The 21300-nt window shown below is 38.0% G+C and overlaps 1 protein-coding gene across 2 annotated transcripts in view; it reads right to left on the bottom strand.

Moving 5' to 3' along the window:
- caln1 (calneuron 1) overlaps window positions 1-21300 on the bottom strand; it is a 63895-nt gene that overhangs the window by 32414 nt on the left and 10181 nt on the right. For both annotated transcript variants that reach the window (XM_032544950.1, XM_032544949.1), the window contains exons 2-3: window positions 18338-18459; window positions 2044-2187 (exon numbers count right to left, since the gene is read on the bottom strand). In XM_032544950.1, the coding sequence (XP_032400841.1) occupies window positions 2044-2187; window positions 18338-18452 (259 nt within the window). In that variant the 5' untranslated portion in view covers window positions 18453-18459. The remainder of the gene's footprint in view (window positions 1-2043; window positions 2188-18337; window positions 18460-21300) is intronic.

The following is a 21300-nucleotide window of genomic DNA, read 5'->3' as shown; positions in this document are numbered from 1 at the left end:
TTTACAGCGCAGCCTAATGCTGTGGAACAAATGTGAACCTTTTTTTTTTTTTTTTTACCAAACACATCATGGATGCTGGATCTCATTTTGTAGGCGCAGTTTGTGACAGCTCAACATTCGGCACAAAGTCACTGAGTCACTTTCTGTGTCCGTCACAGTCAAAGCCTCCTGCTTTTCACCTCTTTTTTCCCTTACATTTTTTACAACCCAGCAGCTGGAAACTGAACAAATGAATTATTACAGAAGTGAATTTGTGCACGCATGAGCAAAGTCACTCGAGTTCACTTGAAAGAGAGCAGAAACTAAGAGCTAAAGTGGAGGAAAATCAAATGAGGGAAACAAAAAGCAGACATAGTTTCACAGAGCTAATGTGAGTTAGCAGAACTGATAGCCGTCGATTTTGTGATTAGCTGAACTTTGCTGCAAGGCTGAAAATCAGCAGGTTAGCAAGGATCAAATGTTCACTACATCTCATCTGGCCAAAATATAATCACCAAAATCCAATCCCAGTCGTCTGCTAATATCATCCCTCTCTTTAATGCCGTCTCTCTTCCTACTAATTATCATGTAAACGCTCAGACTTAAATTTAAACCCTTTTTCCAAACTCTGGCGATGAATCAGGGCTGCAGCTTGAAATTGGCTTCATGAATTTAAAACAAAGTACGGCACCTCTTTATTGAAGTGATAAATAATGCAGGACAATAATGTCTGGAGGAAAGTGCGAGGTTCAGAAGGTAAAAAGGTTGTCAAGAATAAAAAAGAATTTATTCTACCACACTGTAAAAACACAAAATCTTACCAAGTAATTTTGGTCTAATTTCTATTGCAAATATGTTAGTACACTTGAAATAATACAAAACTAACATAAGTAATTTGTCAGCAACATACAGGAGTTTGTTTTAAGTTAATATTTCCTTAATATTGATGACAAAGTTCAAATTATAAGATGGGAAAAAATAATCTGCCAATGGGAGATTGGCATCAATACTAAGAAATTAGTTACTTAAAACAAACTCCTAATACTTTGCTAAAAAGTTACTTGTTAGTTAGTTTATCTTATTTCTAGAGTACTGAGATATTTACAGTAGAAACTAATCAAAAATACTTTGTAGTATTTTGCGTTTTTGCAGTGCTCTGAACATCCTCTATAAGCCGACAGGCATTTTTATTCTAACTGGTGTTTGTCTCAGACTTTGCTTGATACAGATAATATTTTCAGAAAAAGTAAAAAGTTTTTTCATGTGTTTTGATTAAAAGGTGAAAGGTAAGCTGGCTGTGCAGAAAATAATTGGGTTCAGATTTTTAAAATTTGAACAAAAATGCAAACATAGGAAACGTAGGAAAAGCTGTTTTGAAACGTGGTAACATTTGATATTTTCGTAGTAGTAAAACAGGCACAACATTAAAGACAGTAAATTGTATATTTATACACTTATGTTGAAGTTTTTAAGATATGCACACAAAAAAATTATGCTTTGAGTGTGAAAACACCAATTCATACCAAGTAATTTTGATCTACTCTTTAGTTAAAATATCTTAGAGAACCTGAAATTAGACTAAACTAAGTCGCAAGTAACTTTTCAGCAAGAAATAGGAGCTTATTGTAAGTAAATAAGACTGAAATATTGATTACAACGTTGTAGTTCCTCTGGTAGAATATTTCACTGTCCCGTTACCTAGCAACCCCAGCCTCGCCCAGGTTGTTACCAAGCAACCAAGTTCTAGTAAATTCCACTGGCAGATTATTTCACTTACAACAAATGAAATAATCTGCCAATGGAACTAGTATTTTTCATCAATATAAAGTAATTATCGACTTAAAACATTCAAATTTTTACAGACATGAAAACAACCTTCTGTAAATTGATGCAAAGTTACTTTTAAGTTACTGTTGTCTTACTTCAAGTGCACCAAGACATTTGCATTAAAAGCTGTCCTTGGTAGGATTTGGTGTTTGTTGCGACCGTTTGTACAACAATGAGCCGTTTTCCGTCTGATGCCGAGCGAATCCGTCTCTGCAGCCGAGTGCGGCCGTGACTCACCGTCCATGTCGAGTCTCTGCATGATGATGGCCAGCTCCACCTCGCTGGGCATGTACCCCAGAGACCGCATGGCCATTCCCAGCTCCTGCTTGGAAATGAACCCGTTTCCATCACGATCCAGCACCCTAAACGCTTCCCGGATCTCTGCCAAGACAAACAACAAATCCACTCACAATCAGTGAGCAACCCTCATCTTCCTGCTTCACGGTTGCAGGGGGGAAAAGGTGTTTTTTAAATTTATTTATTTATGGATTTCATATTTTGTCCTCTGCATTTTGGGATTTCTGTTCTGCTCCTCTCCTCTCGCCCTTTGCTCCCTCTCCTTCCTGCCTGACCCAGCTTCCTGTTATGCGATTGGTCTTGCACCACTGCCTCAAGTTAACAAAATCAATTCCAGCCATTGATTTATTTTCTACACCTGCTTCCGCAGCCGCCGTCTCCTCTGGTCAGGCTTTCACAGTCGGCCCTCGCTGAGCTGCTTTTTCTGTTCCACCCATTGAGTCACATTTACAGAACATTTTCTTACCTTTCAGGTAGCTAATCATCCAACACTACAATGAACAGATAAAGGAGGGCTGGTTTTTTTCTCTGGGCATCCAGTCTGTTACAGCGTTAAGCATCTGAGCTTCAGAAAATCTGGATTTTCTTTCTCTAAAAGCATTTAGAGAGTAAAATATACATGATTTTCACCATGAATAGTGAAAAATGAACCTAATTGTGTGGATAATGTTGGAGTTATTTACTCACCTGAACAGTGTCAAACTGTAAAAATATGAAAATAATTGTATGTTTCATGACACACCAAAAAATGTGACCTCAGATAAATTAACCACATTTTATAAACCGTAAATGTTTTCAAATTACAACATTTTTTATTGATCCCAAAGGCAAATGAAATAAATATTTCTTTCCTGCGTTAATCGGCCACTCCCCGCTGATTAACACCTTGTTGCTATGGTTACACATCACAACAAATGATTAAAGCTTAAAAGCTGCAATCAAAAAACAATCTAAAACCGTAACAGTAAGGAAATTCCTCCGACACAAACAGAAATACTATTTACTCAGTGCACAGCAAAACTTTTGATTTAAACATAAATTATTACAACTTATTCCATTAGTTTTCCTCTGTTGTCACAAACTAACCGTTTTGCTTCCCAGCATGTTTTTTTACATAGTAACAAAGCTGAAAACATTTATGAATAGAATGCAAAGTTTCTGTGAAGCAAAACTGCACAAAATTATAAATAAAAAGATTAAACGCTTTCTAATAAACAGCAATGAAAGACGGTGAAGAATTTACTGGTCAAACTGTGTTGATGGTCAAATTAGCTGGAAGTGATGGGAAAGCAGCTAATCAGCTAATCCAGCCAGGCGCTAACAGCTCAGCTAATTTAGTTTTAGTTTTTTTAGCCTCTTTGCTAACTTTGAACATTTTCTGCATATACTTTCCATATGTTTTTTTTGAGATAATGATGAGTTAATTTCCTGTTTTCTCAAGATAACGAGCTCATTCCCCGTTTTCCCGCATGTACGTTTTCTAGATGGTTTTCTTGAGTCAGTCTTGAGAAAACAAACGTTGCCGTGCATTTAAAGGTACTGAACTGTGTGGAAGGAACCTCGGTGTGAAGATCCTTTTCCTGAGCCGATTCTCGGAAACATCTCACTGGTGCACCTTGAATCAGCTGCTTCACTCGCTGCTCACTGAGTAATAATGTCATCAGTAGAGGAGTCAGCAGACTTCACTGCGCTTTAATAAATGCATATTTCACAAGTGAGCCTGCGGATCAGAGAGGGAGGATGGTAAGAAAAGGCTGACAGGCATCTGGTGTTTTTTAAATGGGGTGGAATGTCACTTCTCTGCAGAACACTGACTGTGTGCCATGCATGAACACGCTGCTGAACACTGAATAACATCAGATTGCAGACTGGAATAGATGATTACCTCCATCTTTCCTGCAAACCTCACAGGCAGCAGAAACGTTGGAGGCTTTTCTCGTCGACGCCACGAGTTTAGATGGAAACACCAACAGAGATCAAAACGTGTTTACCGGAGTTGTGGTTGAAATGGCTGCTCACAAATCAATGAAACTCTAGATGAGAAGTAAAAATTTACTTCAAGGGGGAAATGTTATGCAAAATTCACACTTTTTGTGCTTCCATTTGGTTTCCTACTGCTTCTAAAAACAGCTCAAGAGCTTAAAATCGGTTTTTGTCAATAATGGTTTTGGTGGCTCAAAAGAGGCATTCTTAAACCTCTGAATGTTGAACTTTTGAATTGAATTTTTAAATTATTGTCACTGAATCTGAACGTAATATATCTCAACCTGGAGACATAAAATCACATTAGTTTAAAAACAGAATATCTGACAGAAACAGAAATGTTTTTAAAACTAACTTCAGCTGCTTTTGAAGCCGAAGAGTCAAATCCTCCATCTTGAAAACAAATCTATGTACTCCTGTTTTTGATTAAACGGTGTTTGGTTCCTACGTTTCCTCAGAAACACATTTTACACACTTCATTCTGTCACCTAGAAAATATCGGAAGGTTTCTTCCATCCGTCAACCTGAATGATGCCGGAAGACTTGGCCATCCTTCCATCTCTTACAGGCTGCTGCAACTCACTCTGATGAAATTTCAGTAAAAAATGTCCAGAAAATGCATTTAATAAAGAAGAGTGGCAATGCTACTCACAAAAAATAAAATTATGTCACAACCATTTTACAGTCCCTCCATTGGCTCTCTAGTAATACGACATTAGGGCCAGTATACATGGAAACAAAAACAGTACATTTCCTCAAAACACTCAGTAATATTAGGTTTTATCTCAGAAATTTTCTAGAAAAAATATGGAATTTTATGAGTTCAAAAAGTCAAAATTTGTGGAAAAAAACTTCACAAATTTCAAAATTCATCTCAGAAATTTTGTAGAAAAACTTGGAACCTTATTCTCAGAAAATCCTCAGAAAAATTTGAGATTGACATAAAAAATTTTTGGTTCAGCTCAGAAATTTTGTAGAAATATATGAATGAAAAAATCATGGAAATTCATCAGTTTGAAAAGTCAAATATTTGAGTTGAAAGAACTTTTTCGATTAATATCAGAAATGTTCTACAAAAAACTTAGGAGTTAATGAGTTTGTGAAATCAAAACGTTTCTAGAATTGTTTTTTAAATTCATCTCAGAAATTTTCTAGAAAGACTTGGAAATTTATAAATTTTAAAAGTCTAAATTTTGCTACAAAAAAATCTCACAAATTTTATGATTAATATCAGAAATTTTCTGGAAAACATTTTAAAGTTGATGAGTTTAAACATCTGCTAGAAAAAACTCAGAAACTTTAAGATTAATCTTAGAAATTTTCAACAAAAAACACTGAAATTTATCAACTTGAAAAGTCAAAATATTCTATAAAAAACCTCAAAAATTTTCAGATTAAATATCAGGTCTTTTCAAAGTAAAAAACTTGGAAATTTATTACTTTGAAAAGACAAAAATCGGCTACAAATATGTCAAAAAACTCAGAGATTTTGGGATTAATGTCAGAAAATGTCTAGGAAAAAACGCTGAAATTTCTGAGTTTGAAAAGTCAAAATTTGCAAGAAAAAAATCTGAAATTTTGAGATATCAGAATTTTTCTAGAAAAAACATTAAATTTTCTGAGTTTAAAAAGTCAAAATTTGCTAGGTAAAAATTCTACATTTTTGATTTGTCTCAGAAAATTTCTAGAAAAAAATGTTGAAATGAAAAGTAAAAAATGTTCAACCTTTGAACTTTTAAAGAAAACATGACAGTACAGTATCCAACAGATAATCTGTGTTTCTTTAAAATAAGGAAAGTCTCAGATATTCTCGTAATTTACTTCTTATTTATTGTCTGCCTGAGCCAAATAATCGCCGGTCTGAAAATAATCCAATCAATCATCTTATTATCGTCATGCTGGTCCCGTCTGCTGGTAAATGAGTTGGGACAGCGAAGCTTTAATGGAGCATGAATTATGAATTGTGTCATGAAGTTACAGACAATGTTTTGGTTGCGTTTATAGAGATAATTAGAGGCCGCAGTCTGTGACAAACTGCATAAACATGGCATCGTTTTGACCTTTTCAGACAGCTGGTCACGAGGCTCTCTAACCATCATCATCATCATCATTATCATCATCATTCTGCAGCAACACAACGCTCTCCAACGTTTCTCCGCATGCAAACACATGGAAGCCAACCAACAGCCACATACAGAGCATGCAGATAATTTCCCCCTGCGCTGAAATGAGTGTTTCGTGCATAAATCTAGCAGTGACTCAGGCTTTTGTTGAGCACTTTCCTCTGTCTGGAACACGCTGAACAACACAGGCTCGCCTTGTATATTCTAATAACTCAGTCTGCTTCATGAACAAATGCTATCCATCAACACTCGCAGCAACTGAAACATTCAGCGACTCTCCAGCTGAAATCTGACATTTGGTGCAGAAATGTTTCCACATGTCTGGCAGAAAAATCAGAACGTCTACGATTAAATTTCCTGTTTTAAGTTTCCTCCTTTGTTCTGCCAAATAAAACACATTATGGGGATATAAATGCCTAATATCACGTATCTTTGGACACCGCTGGAATCTCCTCACCATGACATGACATTTGACCTTTCTGATGCAACGTTTAGATCGCCATCTTGTAAACACACCTGGTGGAAACACGGATCTGTCCGGACAGGTTTGACTTCCCAGCAGGGGTCCAGTAAAGACTAAAGGCCGACGCGCCTCGCTGCTGTCAGACGGGCATCAGATAAATCAGGCTTCATCATTTTTTATCAAACAGCTGCGTCCGGCCGGTGGCAGCCGTCGATCGGTCTTTCTTTTCATCATGCATGCCTAATCCACACAGCGAGATTTTAAATTTTGACCCTAAAAATGTAAAAAGTAAACTTTCTAGAGTATCTTGCTGTGTTTCCATTGAGTATAAAATTGCGCAATTTGACATTTTAAAGTAAGTTTGCTTAGAAGATTATTTTTTTTGGCCGTATCAAAATTGGTTTATTTTGCAAAACTGCAATGGAAACACTCTTTTCACATCGCACCAGTCACATTATCAACAACCGGATGTTGCCACTGATGAAAACCACGAAGAAGACGACAGGAAGTAGTTTTAGGATGATGTTTTTTAATAACTCATGAACAAACTTATTCATATGTGAATTATTCTTATTTAATGGAAAGACCGCAACTGCGAAAATGTTTTGTTTTTTTACACATTTTTTAAGAGTATTTGTAATGGATACGCAGCTTCTGAAAGTTAATTTTTTTAATTTTTTCCTTCAGTGTCCCTTTAGGGTCTCCATACCTGAGAAACTTTGAACATGACAATAAAAAAATAAATCTTAGTTGCACTGCAAAAACACAAAATCTTACCAAGTACGTTTCGTCTAGTTTCTATTACAAACATCGTAGCACACTGGAAATAAGTCGAAACTAACTTATAAGTAACTTTTTAGCAAGAAATTGAGCCTTTTTAAGTAAATCATGTTTTAGTATTGATGAAAAAGTTCTAGTTTCACTGGCAGCAAAAAAATCAGCTCATAGTATGGGAAAATGTCTTGTTATAAGTGAAATAATCTGCCACTTTTTCATCAGTATTAAGAAATTATTTCCTTAAAACAAGCCATGAAGGCAAAACGCACCTTCAGCATGAATGTCCTGCTTTCTGACTGGCTACACATCACCTACAAAAACACATTTATTGATTTATTTAGATCTGGATCAGGTTTTTTTTTTTTCTTTAATAGATTTAGTCAGAGTGAATTTTTCCAATTTCTTGACACATTAAGTATTCCGTAGCAGCAAATCCCTGCTGCAGCAATAACAATCAATCCATGCACAGCTTACAAAACAACAAAAGAAATCTTGAAATAAATCTGCCAGTGAAGTGAGGCGCCTCAGTCTGACGGGTCCAAACGATTCAAGGACAAAAAGATTTGTTTGTTCTCCACACAAAACCTTGAAATGTGATTCTCTCAAATTAGAAAACCAAGAGAGACATAAAAAGAAACAAAAATTGATCCCAACATTGATCCAGACTGACACGGCTGTCCTGGCACTTAAAACAAAATCACTAAGAGTAAAACCCAGTGTGATGCTCCTTTCATCTGAAAAACAAATACCACCTCACATGTCTGCCCCGTCTGCTGCTGCAAACGCCCAAAACTGAAGAAAATTCATAGTTTTTGCACATAATGAAGCCGATTCTGATTAAATAAATCCACCAGTGGCTTTTCCGCCACAGTTTGAGTTTAATTAACATTTTTTTTGTAACCATAAATCTGTGAAAGTGACTTTACGTTGGGAAAAATTTGAATAAAGTAATTTAAATGAGGTTAATATCCCTTAAGGCCATCCTGAGGTCAAACATGCAGCTGATATATGATCTGCATAAAACATGAAGACAAAAGTTTCCCTTGATGTTTGCCTACTTGTATAAATGTCATGTTTAATGCAGCAACCTTACTGAAAAGGGCTGCAACCTGCTGCGAATGAAACAAATGAGAAAACAACAGAGTTGTGCCCACACCGGCCTTTCTCAAAGGTTTCTGGGCAGAAAGAAAATGTCAGATATGAGTAATAGTGCCTGGCAGGAGAAATGATACAGTTAAAACTCAAACCTCAAACTTTAACGTATTTTATTTTTGCAGAAAATAAAAGTATGGAATGAGTTTGAATATAGTTTTAGATACAAACTAGATTTCTGACTGTTCTTTGTAGAGTTGCTGAAGTTCAGTCGGATTAGACAGAGGGCTTCTGTAAACGTCAGTTTGCAAATCTATCCGTAAGACTATCTATCTATTTAAGGTCTGTACTTTGAGTAGGCCCTTGTAACATGTATTTACTTTGCTCTAACACATCTAAATGAAATACATGAATTAACTCTTCAGCTTGGAGTCCTGCTGATGAGCTGTGGTTTAATTTAGATCTAAAAGTTTTAGACTTCGATTTAAACTATTCTCTGTAGCTCTGGGTGTCGATTCAGAGTTTTAGTTTTAGTTTTCTTCAGTCTTAGTGACTGAAGTGACTCCAGCAGGTTTACTTCCAGGATTGCTCTGTTTTCACACCTCACAGTCCGGCAGATTCGGTTTGATCAAAGTTGCAACATTTGTTCCATTTTTAGCGGCTGCCATTTGAAAAACCTGTTCCCCCTTCTCACCTGTGGGGGCGCTACTCAAGGAAAAAACATGATTACCTCTGAAGAAGACGCTGAGCGCAACTTCCTGTTTTAACAGTTGTAGGATTTCTCTTTTGTCTTTCATTAAAGACAACAAATCATTTCTCCCACTAGCACTAGGCTAACACATTTGTTCTGTATATCTTTACCCAGAATGCCCTGCGCTGTAGTCCACTTCCTGTTTTTGGAGCAGTCTCCGGTCTGCTTGGCGTTCACATATACATTCAAACCGAACCAGAGTTCACGTCAACCGAACTGAGACCAAGGTTTTTAGGCGGACCAGAGTTCACCATTTTGGTCTGCATCACAGTTTGATTACGCATTCACACCTCCCCAAACGAACCGGACTTTCTAGGTAAACGAACTAAAGCTGAACTAAACACAAGCGAATGCTGTCTTACAAGCTTTCTGGTCTTCAGGATTCTGTTTGTTTTCTAAACTTCTCTTTGAAAACCTGGAGTTAAGATAAGATTAAGTGAAAAAGTTTATATTTACTAAAATAGGCGACTTCTGAAGGTAACTGGTCATAACTGAAAGTGTGAGTGAACAGAGCAGACTAAAAAAACCTTTAGGTGTCAAAACTAGACATACACTGCTTTCTCAAAATCTCAAAACCAAATGACATTTGTGGTTGCAAAATGTTTAAAAGTTGAAGGTGTAGTACTACTATTCCAAGGTATGAAAAAAATCCTAAATGTTTCTTAAGTACATTAAAAACTGAAGCAGTTTTCAGTTAAACTGTAACAGAAGAACAGAAGACGAAGGCGACCGAATCTTCTCCTGCTTTGTCTTTTCCTTCGTGGTTTACTCTGCGACTAAAAACCAAAACTTTTAAGGATTCTGCAAGGATTAGCATTAACGACGTTACAAATTTAGACAGAAAATGGTTAGGAATACGCTTCATTACGTCGTGTGAGAAAATGGGACGCAGAAACAGAGAGCTAATGAAGAAACAGTACATTAGTTTCAACTTTCCTGGGGAAAACGTTACATTTCGATCACAAACTAAAAACATTGTGGAAGCACATTTACGACTTCATCTTGCAGCACTAACGTAGTCAGGTTACAGACTGGTTATTCTTCCAGGATTTATACATAAAGTTCTCCTTTCTCCCTCTCTTGCTGCTCTATAATTGGTTGTTATAAATAAAAGCTGACACCGATGCAACCTGCCTCTGTATGACTGACATGGATGTCAACTTTTAAAGCCATTATCCAGACGGTAAGAAGACCGCAGGCTCTCCCCGAAGGCAGCAGCAGCTTCTGCTCTCAGATGGGAAATTAACCAGATGAATGATTTTACACTTTCAGCCAAAAGGCAGCCAGCGCAAGGCTTTTAATGACCTGAATAAACTCTGTAAGTCGCCTTTTTAAGTATTGCAAAGCACTAAGTGGTAAACATACAGACTGTGGCGTTTATTTGGACTGAAATCGGAAATCAGACGGGAAAAAAATCTAAATAACTCCAAACACAGCTGGACGGCAAACAGCTGCTCAACATTTTAATCGTGAGATTTATCCAAGTTTGACATGAATTAACATCTGCAACCCGACTTTTCATTCAATCCTGTTGTTACTTTATCGAAAAAGCTGTTACTGACTAAATTAACTGTTGCATTTACATGAAAATAGTACGGAAGAATATAAGGGCCAAAATAAAGACTTCTGTCAATTTATGTCAAAATCCAAATAAATAACCAAACATTTGTAGGTGTTTATCAATTATGTCGTAACATAAATAATCACTTCACATGCACTTTATACATTTTGTCCAAATTTACTTGGTAGATTTGAGTTTGAAAATTAAATTTTGTTTAAATTATTCTGATTCTGAGAAAAAAGAAAAGAGGTTAAAGTCAGAATTTTGAGAAAAAAGTCAAAATTCTGACATTAAAGTAAGAATTTAATATATGTTGAACAGTGACGTGCAGTGAGGTGAGGCAGAGCTAACGGCACTGGCTGCCATTCGATGAGAGCATGCTCCTCCTGGCTGTATGTCGCCAATAAAATGGCTAAAAACATTGAATGTATAAACTGATTTTTCATAATTTAGCTTATGTATATAAGGTACAGTGTTTGTTTTTTGTCACTAACTGTTTGGGTAACATGTTTCGTGTGCTGAGTAGCGATCAGAAACGGCAGAGAACAGACTGGAGGTGAGGCAGGCAGTTCTCTTGCCTCATGGCAGGGGGCGCTCATGGATCCCAGACGTTGTGACTCCACAACTGCAGCGTAAGAGACAGTAACAGCGAGCTAGCCATGGAGCTAGCCATGGAGCTAGCCATGGAGCTAGCCATGGAGCTAGCCATACAGTCAAGTGCAGCGATATATTTATAGTTTTCTCCTCTTACCACATCAATCGCTTATTAATAATCGCAAAATAAACTTTAAGCCTAAAACCATACTACTGCAACAGACTGAATGTTTTGCTCTTTGCGTGGGAAATATTTGAGTGTTTTTTTAGGGGCATTGTTGTCAGTTGCTATGGCAACGAGTCTGCGCGTAGCTGCGTTGATACGGAGAGCGAGAAAAACGTGGTTTTGAGTTGTACTTTAACGGTTTTCCACTTTGCTGTGGAGCCCAGCAGAAATTAATATCTAATGTCCAAGTTTGAGTTAACAGAATTATTCTACGGCGGCAGCGCGGCTATCGATGGTAAGTAAAGGTTTAGACTTTTTGACCTCCAGCTTTGTCCGCATGCGCGAAATTTCCTTATGTAAACAACAACATGCAGGGGTCTATATTTGTAAATATGATTATGATTAAGTCAATGCCTCACCAGCTATGAACCTCACCACACGTCACTGATGTTGACTTAAAAAAAACAATTTAAAAAAATTTCAACATATATACAGTGTAGTAGCTGTAAAAATAATTGTGTTATGCTTATATTTTGCTTTTTCTAATATTTTAGCACTTTAGATGTACTGTAAAAAAAACTTTATAATTTATAGTGAAATATTGCCAGCTGTGGTTGCCAGAATTTTACCGTATAAATATTGGACTAATATGGTAAAATTCAGATGCCGGTATTTTACCGTAAATTAGTGACCTTTTATTTCTTTTTTAGTGTCATCAAATGAATCATTTCCCCTTGCAGAATAACGAAGCCTTTCTGATTCTGACTTAAACAGCCATTTCTGATGTTGTAAAATGGTAAACTTTGAGTTTAAAGCTGGCGCTTCAGCAAAAATGTAGAAATTATAAGTTTCCCAATTAAACTTTAGTAAATGGTTAGTTTGAAGAACATTTCTTTTTTTTTAGGTTGTAGAGAGGAACCCACTCTTTTGGTTAACATGTTTGTACTTCTCGTCTCTGGTATCAGTATGTATTTACACTGCAGGGACTTTTCTAAAGCAGTTTGGACGTCTGGGTGGATCATTATTCAGCTTTTTGACATTCCAACTTGGTGGGAGTGTGTAAGATGAGTCACATGTTTCATCTGCTCCACCTGCCTCTGACTGTCAGACATCTTTTCAAATCCCCAACTTCTACTTTTTTTCATCTTTCTGGCTTTGAAGCCTGGATTTTATCTTCCTGCTGCCCATTCAACATTTCGGTTCAGGTGAGACGCAGCGCAGCATCTGCGTTTCCATTTTTCATGTCAACAAACTTATCTACATGTGATTTTAATTATTTTTCTTATTTAATGGGAACAGCCCAACCGTGAAATTATGTATTTTCAGAGTTTTGCACACTTTTGTGATGGAAACTCAAGAATGCAGCAAGTGGTTTCTGGATGGTAAGTCAACAACAACAGTAGCCATTATAGCGGTAAAACCAGCTGACCAAATGTTCTGGAGCTCAGCTTGGGTTGCTAGGTAACGGCGCAGTGCCTGAAGTTACATTCCAGAAGTTTTTGAAACTACTAATTTTCCAGACACCAAAAATCATGAACATAATGCCAAAAAGAAAAAAACACTGCTGGATAAAAATACTGCAATATGGCAAGTTAACAAACTTCTTCCATCAAAAAATAAATAAATAAAAGACTTTTTTATCTAAAAAGATAGGTTACATATAAAAAACCCACTAAATAATATGAAATAATTAGAATTAAATAATAGCATATTAAATAATATTTAAAGAATTAAAAGACATATCACAACAGTTCACCATGGTACATAAAATAAAATGGGTCTATGGGTTAGAATTATTAAACATGTTAAAAATTTTACTTGTCATTCAAGAAATAATATTATTCTGCTCATTTTAAGGAATTATCATAATTACAAAATGAGTCAATAAGTTGTTTTTATAACTAATTATAAACTAAATCAGTTGCAGAGCAGTTTATGGAGAGGAAGCAACGGCTTTAAAATTACAAAATTAGCAGATATCTAAAAAAACAAATCTGCAGATGTGATGTCTGAATTTGTTTTAGATGGATCTAGCTTATTCTCATAGAACGAATTATCAGGATTAATCAGTCTGACATACGTTGGACGACAGTTGAAATGCTGATATCTGCGGCTTGAATTAAATCATTTTTGTTTTACAGGAACTTTGGGAGGAATGTTTTCAGTTCCTGTCAACATGCACACAGTGGAACCAGTCAGGTAATAAAACCCAGCAGTGTCCAGCAAGCCGGAAGCGCCTGTGAGAGAGTCCCTTCGCTGCACTTCGTGTTGGATGGACGCTGGAAATCATCTGAGTTTACAGCAAACGTGTTGATGGGCCCCTGGCCTCACCGTCACCGGCATCCAGTTTTGGTCCTGGAGTTTCTGCCTCAGGAAACTCGCAGTTGTTTGACGGTCACCTCGTGTATTCGGTTCATTTTTTGTCATGTTGGAAAAGATTTTGTTATTCTGTTTTCTTCAGCTTGTCTCACAGACTTTAAAACGTTTCAAACCAGTGGAGGAGAATGGGTTTTATTTTAACAATACTATAGATGTGAAGTTTGTCGAAATGTGTTTATTTATTCTTTGAATTTATTTTGTTTAGTCAAGTTGTTTCTCCAGACATTTCTTGGTGTTTTGGCGGTTGGTGGTTACCATAGCAACCAGTAACCGGCAGCTTCACCCCCTTTTTGCTGTTGCTGTTCTGTAACTGTGGGATGGACCTTACCACAGAAGCCGCTTTTCATTGGCTGATGCCCATTCTACGTGGTCGCGTGCGCGGCCGTCTCACAAACACACTTAGCTTCCCGTTAGCTAAGTACAGCATAATGGCAGAACTGATACAACTTCTACACCTTGAAGCCTGTCTGCTACACAGTCTTACGTTAGCTAAACAGATCAATATGCAATGTGTCTGTATCTGACATACACTAAAGATTTTATTTTAGCAGAAAAGGCTTTGGACTAAACTGTTACTCGTGTTAGCCACGTTAGCACCAAGTACAGCTAGTCAGTCAACCATCGCTGTGTTCAGGGAAGCGCTGATTAATAATCGAGAAATAAATATCAAGCCTGGAAACTTGATATCGTAACGGACTGAATGTTATGTTTTTAACTAATCTTTGCTCGGCTTGCGGGGCGCAGGCGGTTGCCACGGTAACAGGTGTGCTTAAACTACAGAGAGAGAGAGAGTAAAAAGGTAGGAGTGGTTTTGAGTTGATCACCTGTTCGGGTTATTTTACCTTTGTTTACCTTTGCTGTGGCGCATTACAGCCGCTGTACTTTCTAAACGTTGGACTAATTACCTCGTTCGTTTGTGAGTTTACGTCATTCACAACAAACATCAAACAGAACAAATATATTTCATAAAATTTTAACAAACAAATGGCTTCTACCGCGGTAATTATGTGAAATTAAATTAATTATATCCCAACTTCAGAAGATTTGGCTTTAATTTACAGAGCTCTTTGGTTCTTCCTGTCAGTCTGTAGCTTCTCATATTGAGGTCAAAGTTCAGATCTACCATAACTGACTGACACCTGCTGGCCTCAGGTTTGCAACCAGCTTGTGACTGAGAAACCAGTAACCTCCTCCCAGATGATGACATGAACTTGTTAGTTCCTCTGTCCATTTAGTAGCTGATATATTGTGAAAATCCGGTAGAAATGATGCACTAATTGAGTCATGTTTCCATAGAAACAACGCGCCGCGAGGCTTTGTTTGTGAGACTTGCGGTCACGTGGGTCGGTTGTGGGCGGAGCTTGGTAAGGTCCATTAGGATGAGCTGTGGGTGTTTTTTTGACACGCCATATATATAACATATATTTTGGACAAATTTAATCATATACAGCATTTCATGAGTAAATTTGCTGTGTTCTGTGTATGTTTTTAACTGTTAATGTTAAAATTTCATAAGTTTTTTATTGAAAGAAACTGGTTTGAAAAAATTTTCTTTTGCCTGATTTTGTTGTTTTTTGATAGTTATTTCAATCTGGAGAGACTCAGACGGAGAAAAGACAATTAGAAGAGTTTATTGACATACAGGATTTAAAGTCTTTGGCGCTCAGGCCCCGGCTGGAGATAACGGTTATCGCAGCGTTAGCGATAAGCTTCAGATGAGCATTCCCGATGCCGATAGGAACGTCATCCCCCAGGGGCCCGGCACTGGTGGTGGCGGTTGAAGAAGGGAGCGGGCCTCAGGACCGGGCGAATGGAGGAGGAGGGGTGGTGGTGGGTTGAGCTCGGCTGGAGAGCGGAGGACACCATGAATGAAGGTCCTTATCAGCTGGGACTTGGACTTGGTCCAGCGTTGATAGGCCGATGTCTGTAGGCGGGTCGCTTCAATTAGCAGGTCCCGGTGGGGATAAAAGAGTCTTCCAGTTTGAATTTGCGCCTAGGCTTCATATGAATTATTGTCATTTTGATCCTTAAAATACCAAAATTTCCACTTAACTTTATGGTCCGTTTGATGATGTAAATTTTTTACATTAAATGATAGATGACTTGATCAGTTACTCAGAACTTGAGTAGACTTTTTGTCAAATACTTTTTAAATCTTACTTGAATGCAACTTTTGGAGACCCTCTCCAAAATTAAATCTATTTAAGCAAAGTACAGATACATGAAAAACATACTTAAGTACAGAAACAAAGTACTGCTGGGCGCTTCATGCATAAACAAACAGAACACATCTGTTAACTTTGGTCCTTTCCATTATATTAGAAAGAAGTTGATTAATTGTTTGAGGCACTAAAGACTCTGCTCCCCTTTCAGCCGCTTGCAAAAACAAACTAATAACCTCTCAGCTCCAGGTGTTTCGTGATGCCATCAATCCAGCATGGCGCGCACGGTAAATCCTTTTACAGTAATTATTCTGTTGACAGGCAGCAGTTAGCCAGTCGGAGTGTTTTCAAATGGAACCCGTATGAATCGTCTTCGCTCCCGACAATTTCCTACCTGCCAAACAACACAGGCCCGTTGAAACTAGGAGTGAGGAATTCATACTTCGCAGGTTCCTTCATGCATATTAAAGCTCGACCCTGACAGAGTACCTGGCCATTACTGCGCGCCGCGCTGCCAATTTTCCAGGCGGCGGCAGCAGCTTAATGCCGCATCAGTGGATTAATATTTTTGGAACGAGGGAGGAAGTCTAGTTTGCCTGTGAGGCTGCCGCTGCTGACTCCAGCAGACTGTTATTGATCAGGTAGATGTTGTACAGAGCCGGGTGATTACTCTCAGACAGGCTAGAAAACAAAAGGTTCATAAAGAGCGAGAGGAGACACAGCAGAAATTATACTGGAAGACAGATTGTTCTGTGAGAGTTAAAAACAGACCAGGATGAGTTTATGCTGCACCATTTTAAAGCTTAAAACAAACCAGAGTTTTATTTTCCTGTTTTTGACCTTTAAAAAACAGAATCTGGGTCGGTAGCAACGTTTCTGCTTTTTACACTCACTGCAAAACGCAAAATCTTACCAATTACTTTTGATCTAGTTTCTACTGCAAATATCTTTTGTTTACTTGAAATAACAACTTTCAGCTTCTGTGCAACAGAAATCTGGAATAAACTTCCAGAAAACTCTAAAACAGCCGAAACACAGAGTTCCTTTAAATCAAAGTTAAAACCCACCAGTTTAGAGTTGTTTTGATTAATAGTTACTGGAACACCGATCAACATATTTGACCAATACATTTGAGGTGTATTGATTATTTTTGATGACGACATTCATCAAAACGCAATGCTTGGTTTCTAAATTGTTGACTTTATGTTGTTTTTATGACTTTTTATTTTTGTTTGGTTATGATGTAAAGCACTTTCAGATGCTTTGTTGCTGTTATACAAATAAATTTGGACTAAAATGACTAAAAATGACCAAAAAGAAATAAAATTTTAAAGTGAACACTGCAAAAACACAAAATATTACCAATTATTTTGATCTAGCTTCTAGTGCAAATATCTTTGTTTACTTGAAATAAGACAAAACTAAATTACAAGTAATTTTTCAGCAAGATATCTGAGCTTGTTTTCAGTCAATAATTCCTTCATATTGACATAAAAGTATTAGATCCTTTGGGAAAGTATTTAGCTTGTATTAAGACATTTTAAATTTAAAAAAGCTGCTATATCTTGCTGAAAAGTTACTTGTAAGATAGATTTGTCTTATTTTAAGAACATGAAGATATTTGCACTGGAAACTAGACAAAAATACTTTTGTGTGTTTGCAGTGCTGCAGGTTTAGTACTTTGAAAAACAAAAAGTTTCTTTAACAGCAGTAACTTGTATGCACTGGGGCTTACATCTTCTTGCTAAATAAGTTTGCCCATGTTTATTTCCAAAGGGTTTTCCATTTTTACTCAACATTTCTGCTGCTTTTCCATTTCAGGCAGCGGTTTGCTGTGGTTCTGACCGTAAGCTGGCATGAAGTGTAACAAAGAACAGAGCAAAGGTTTGTTTGCTGTGATTAGTATGCAGCAGTGTGTTTCAGGTCCAGCCATTTTCCTCAAAGTGTTTTTTGTTTTTCACAGAAAGGACGTGCTTGAGTTACCTTGTCACAATAAATTGGTTTCAAATTGGTAAAACAGTGACTAAAGCTCGTGTCGTCAGCTTCTGAGAGCAAAACCAGATCGTCTTATTCCTCCCCACAAAAATACAAATATTCACACAGTAAATGCAAAGGCACCAAACACATGTGATCCTCTTGAGGTGAAGTGTTAAAAGCTGAGGCAGATGTGTGAAAAGCCTTACCGTCGAGCTCCTCCTCAGAGATGCTGGCCAGAACGTCGCTGTCGCTGTCGGACAGCGAGCGGCTCAAGTAGTTCCCCTTGTAGAGCAGACCTGCTGTCACATGGTGGAACGGCATCTTCTCTCTGACAGGCGACACAAACACGCATTAAGACGGCTGCAGACACCAACACACTGCACATCCAGTTAATCTGTTAATCACTTACACAACATTCATGTTTTCAGGTTTCATAGCTACTCAGAAATCTTAAAAATGCGACCTTCAACTGGTTTTCTTCCAGAGTTGGTTTTTATTCAGTTTATTCTGCATTTAGGTCAGAAGGTTTCGTGGAAGAGCAACTTCTTCCTTCTGGTTTGTTGTTTCTCTAACAGGCTAATTTCTTTTGGCTTTCTTCTTTCCACTGATCCATAAAAGGTTAGCTCTAGTTTGTGATGTCACCGGGTGAGTCTGAACACAAACGAGAACAGATAACTGTACTGAAGAACGAGTAGCGCTACTTCAACATACTTTTACTCAAGTAAAAGTAAAAAGAGGCTATCCAAGAAATTACCCGAGTAAAAAAGTATTTGGTAGAAAGTCGACTCAAGAACTGAGTAACTGATCAAAATATCAATCATTTAACATTTAAACATTACATCATCAGACGTACCAAAATATAAATTAAGTGGAAATGTTTTGGGGGGTTTGTAAGGACAAAATGACAATAATTCAAACAAAAAACAGTTTCTTGCATAATTGTCAAAACTGTCACACTGTCAGTATGATATGGGACAGATAATCTGCAAAAAAAACCAAAAAAACGTCTTGTGGTCTTACATCCATCTGCAGAAATACGCCACTCCAGGTCAGAAACAACCAAACACAAGCCAGAAGGAGGGTTTTAGCGCTGTCAATCATGCTCGAGTACCCGCTGTTCACACCCTTTCTCTTTGCTGCTTTGAGCTGCGTTCGCACCGGAAGCGTTTCGTGCCTCAAAAACACGTCCGACGCTACCAGTTGGACACGTTTGAACTGTGAAGTCAGACGCTTGACATTCTGCTTTATACGCATCAAACTCGCTCTGGATGCGTTGCCGGTATCTTTCTACAATGGCGGATGAAATTGAGAGAGCGGCACCAAAATAGTATGAACTGAAAGCTTCTGCAGTCATAACAGAAGCTCAGATGTCTTTGCTGAATATTTTTCGTTCTGATAACGGCACGACGCGTTGGAACCTCCTGCCTTTTTTCCTCTCCCGGTTACTTCGAACAATGTTGGATGAAATCTTGAGAGTGTCTTGTTTTTATTTACTGAAAGCAAGCGAATGTCTCCGTAGGACGTGTGTTTGAATTCAACAGATAATTCAGAGGTGTTGCGAGTTTCGCGAGTTTCACAAGCCACGTCGCCATCAGCGCTGTTTTCGTCTGACCCGAGTCCAGACTGACGACCCGCTAACCCTGCCTGCATCTCCTGGCTGGTGTGGAGAATTTATCCTTCTCCATGCTGCGTTCTTGATGTATGAGGTTGAAGAAGAGTCGGTGAGTTGAATTCATGAATTCCATTTATTAATACCAAAATGCAGCTGGTCCAATTCTCATGCTACCTTCAGGAGCTAGCAGGACAAAATGGCAGCAAGCAACACTTGGTAACTTCCTTTGTCAGCCTCTGTCTAAGCTCCGCCCTAAAGAAGGCGTTACCTAGTGTGTCATATCCTTTAATCCTAGCGTTCATTTGCATTTCCTAACATGTCATTTCCTTTAGCTTTAGCTTAGCAGCCAGCTTTTTTTAATTCTCAACACAGGACACCAACTGCCGGTCACTGTGTCACATAGTAGAGTCTCTCTGATTGGCTGGCGCTGCGCTTCCAGTGGCAAAAGTTTAAATTTTCCAGTGTTTGACGCTTGACGTGAGTCGAACACTGGAAATGCTTCCATCGCACAGCCATGACGCCCCTCGACATGCGACCACAGAGACTCTGAATGTAAACCAGACGCTCCTGATGCTCTAAACGCACCAAAAGTTTTTTATCCGCTTTTAGCACATTTAGCAGTAACTTTAACGGTTGTTGGACTTGGATACCACTACCGTACCCTCATCTGAAACTACAATTTAATCACTGGCATGCTGCCTTGTGTACAAAATTATTTTTCAAGCAAAGTTGCACATATTACCCCACAGTAAGGACAAAGGTGAAGCTAAAGTAAATTAGCATCTAAAGGGCACTAGGAGAGCCACAAATGAAGCAGAACCTTTTCACTAAACGAGAAGCCTCCGGTGAGGGAGACTCAGGCAAAAGCTTAGTGTGTGAGCGCCAGCGTGCATGCATGCACTGTATGTGCAAATGAGTCTGAACTGGCAATTAATTATTCAATAATTTGAAGCTGAAGGACACAGAGGGGAAAAGTAAGAGCAAGGAGGGCAGAGAGATTGGAGAGATTCTGTTTTTCTTCTGGCTGGATTCAGGAGACAAACGATCAAATTCTGCTGAACATCTTTCTGTGAGCATCTAAAGATCAAATGGAGATTTTTAAAGGTGCAGTATTATGTAAAACTGCCTCTTTTTTAGATGTATATCATGTTGTAATCAAAAACATACCTCTCAAACATGCCTAAGAAAATCTACATGGCAACCATTCAGCTGTGAAAAACGCCTGGGTGGACATAGCTCCGCCTTCAAGACGCAGCTCCTCCTCAGTTTCCAAGCTTCTGTCTCCTTCAGACTAGCCAGCAGCAATTAGCAAACATCTGGCAGCTCATTAAAGGAGCTGCTTCTCAGTTTAACACTGGTAAAAACGTTGTTAAAGGGTTAATAGAGGAGCCATGTTGTGATGACTTTCTGAAGGCGGAGATTCAGAAGAGCAGGAGCTTCTTAAAGTGACAGGTGCCCAATTTGAAGGTGTTAAATTACAAAGTAAAATTTATTTGATATATACAGCATAGTTCCTTGATTTTGCTATAAAATGATCGCACATGCCATGAAAATACA

Source organism: Xiphophorus hellerii, chromosome 18 (assembly GCF_003331165.1).
Source record: "Xiphophorus hellerii strain 12219 chromosome 18, Xiphophorus_hellerii-4.1, whole genome shotgun sequence".
In the NCBI taxonomy this organism is placed as follows: Eukaryota; Metazoa; Chordata; class Actinopteri; order Cyprinodontiformes; family Poeciliidae; genus Xiphophorus; species Xiphophorus hellerii.
Note: the sequence above shows the minus strand (reverse complement) of the source record. Positions and strands in the feature narration are given on the sequence as shown.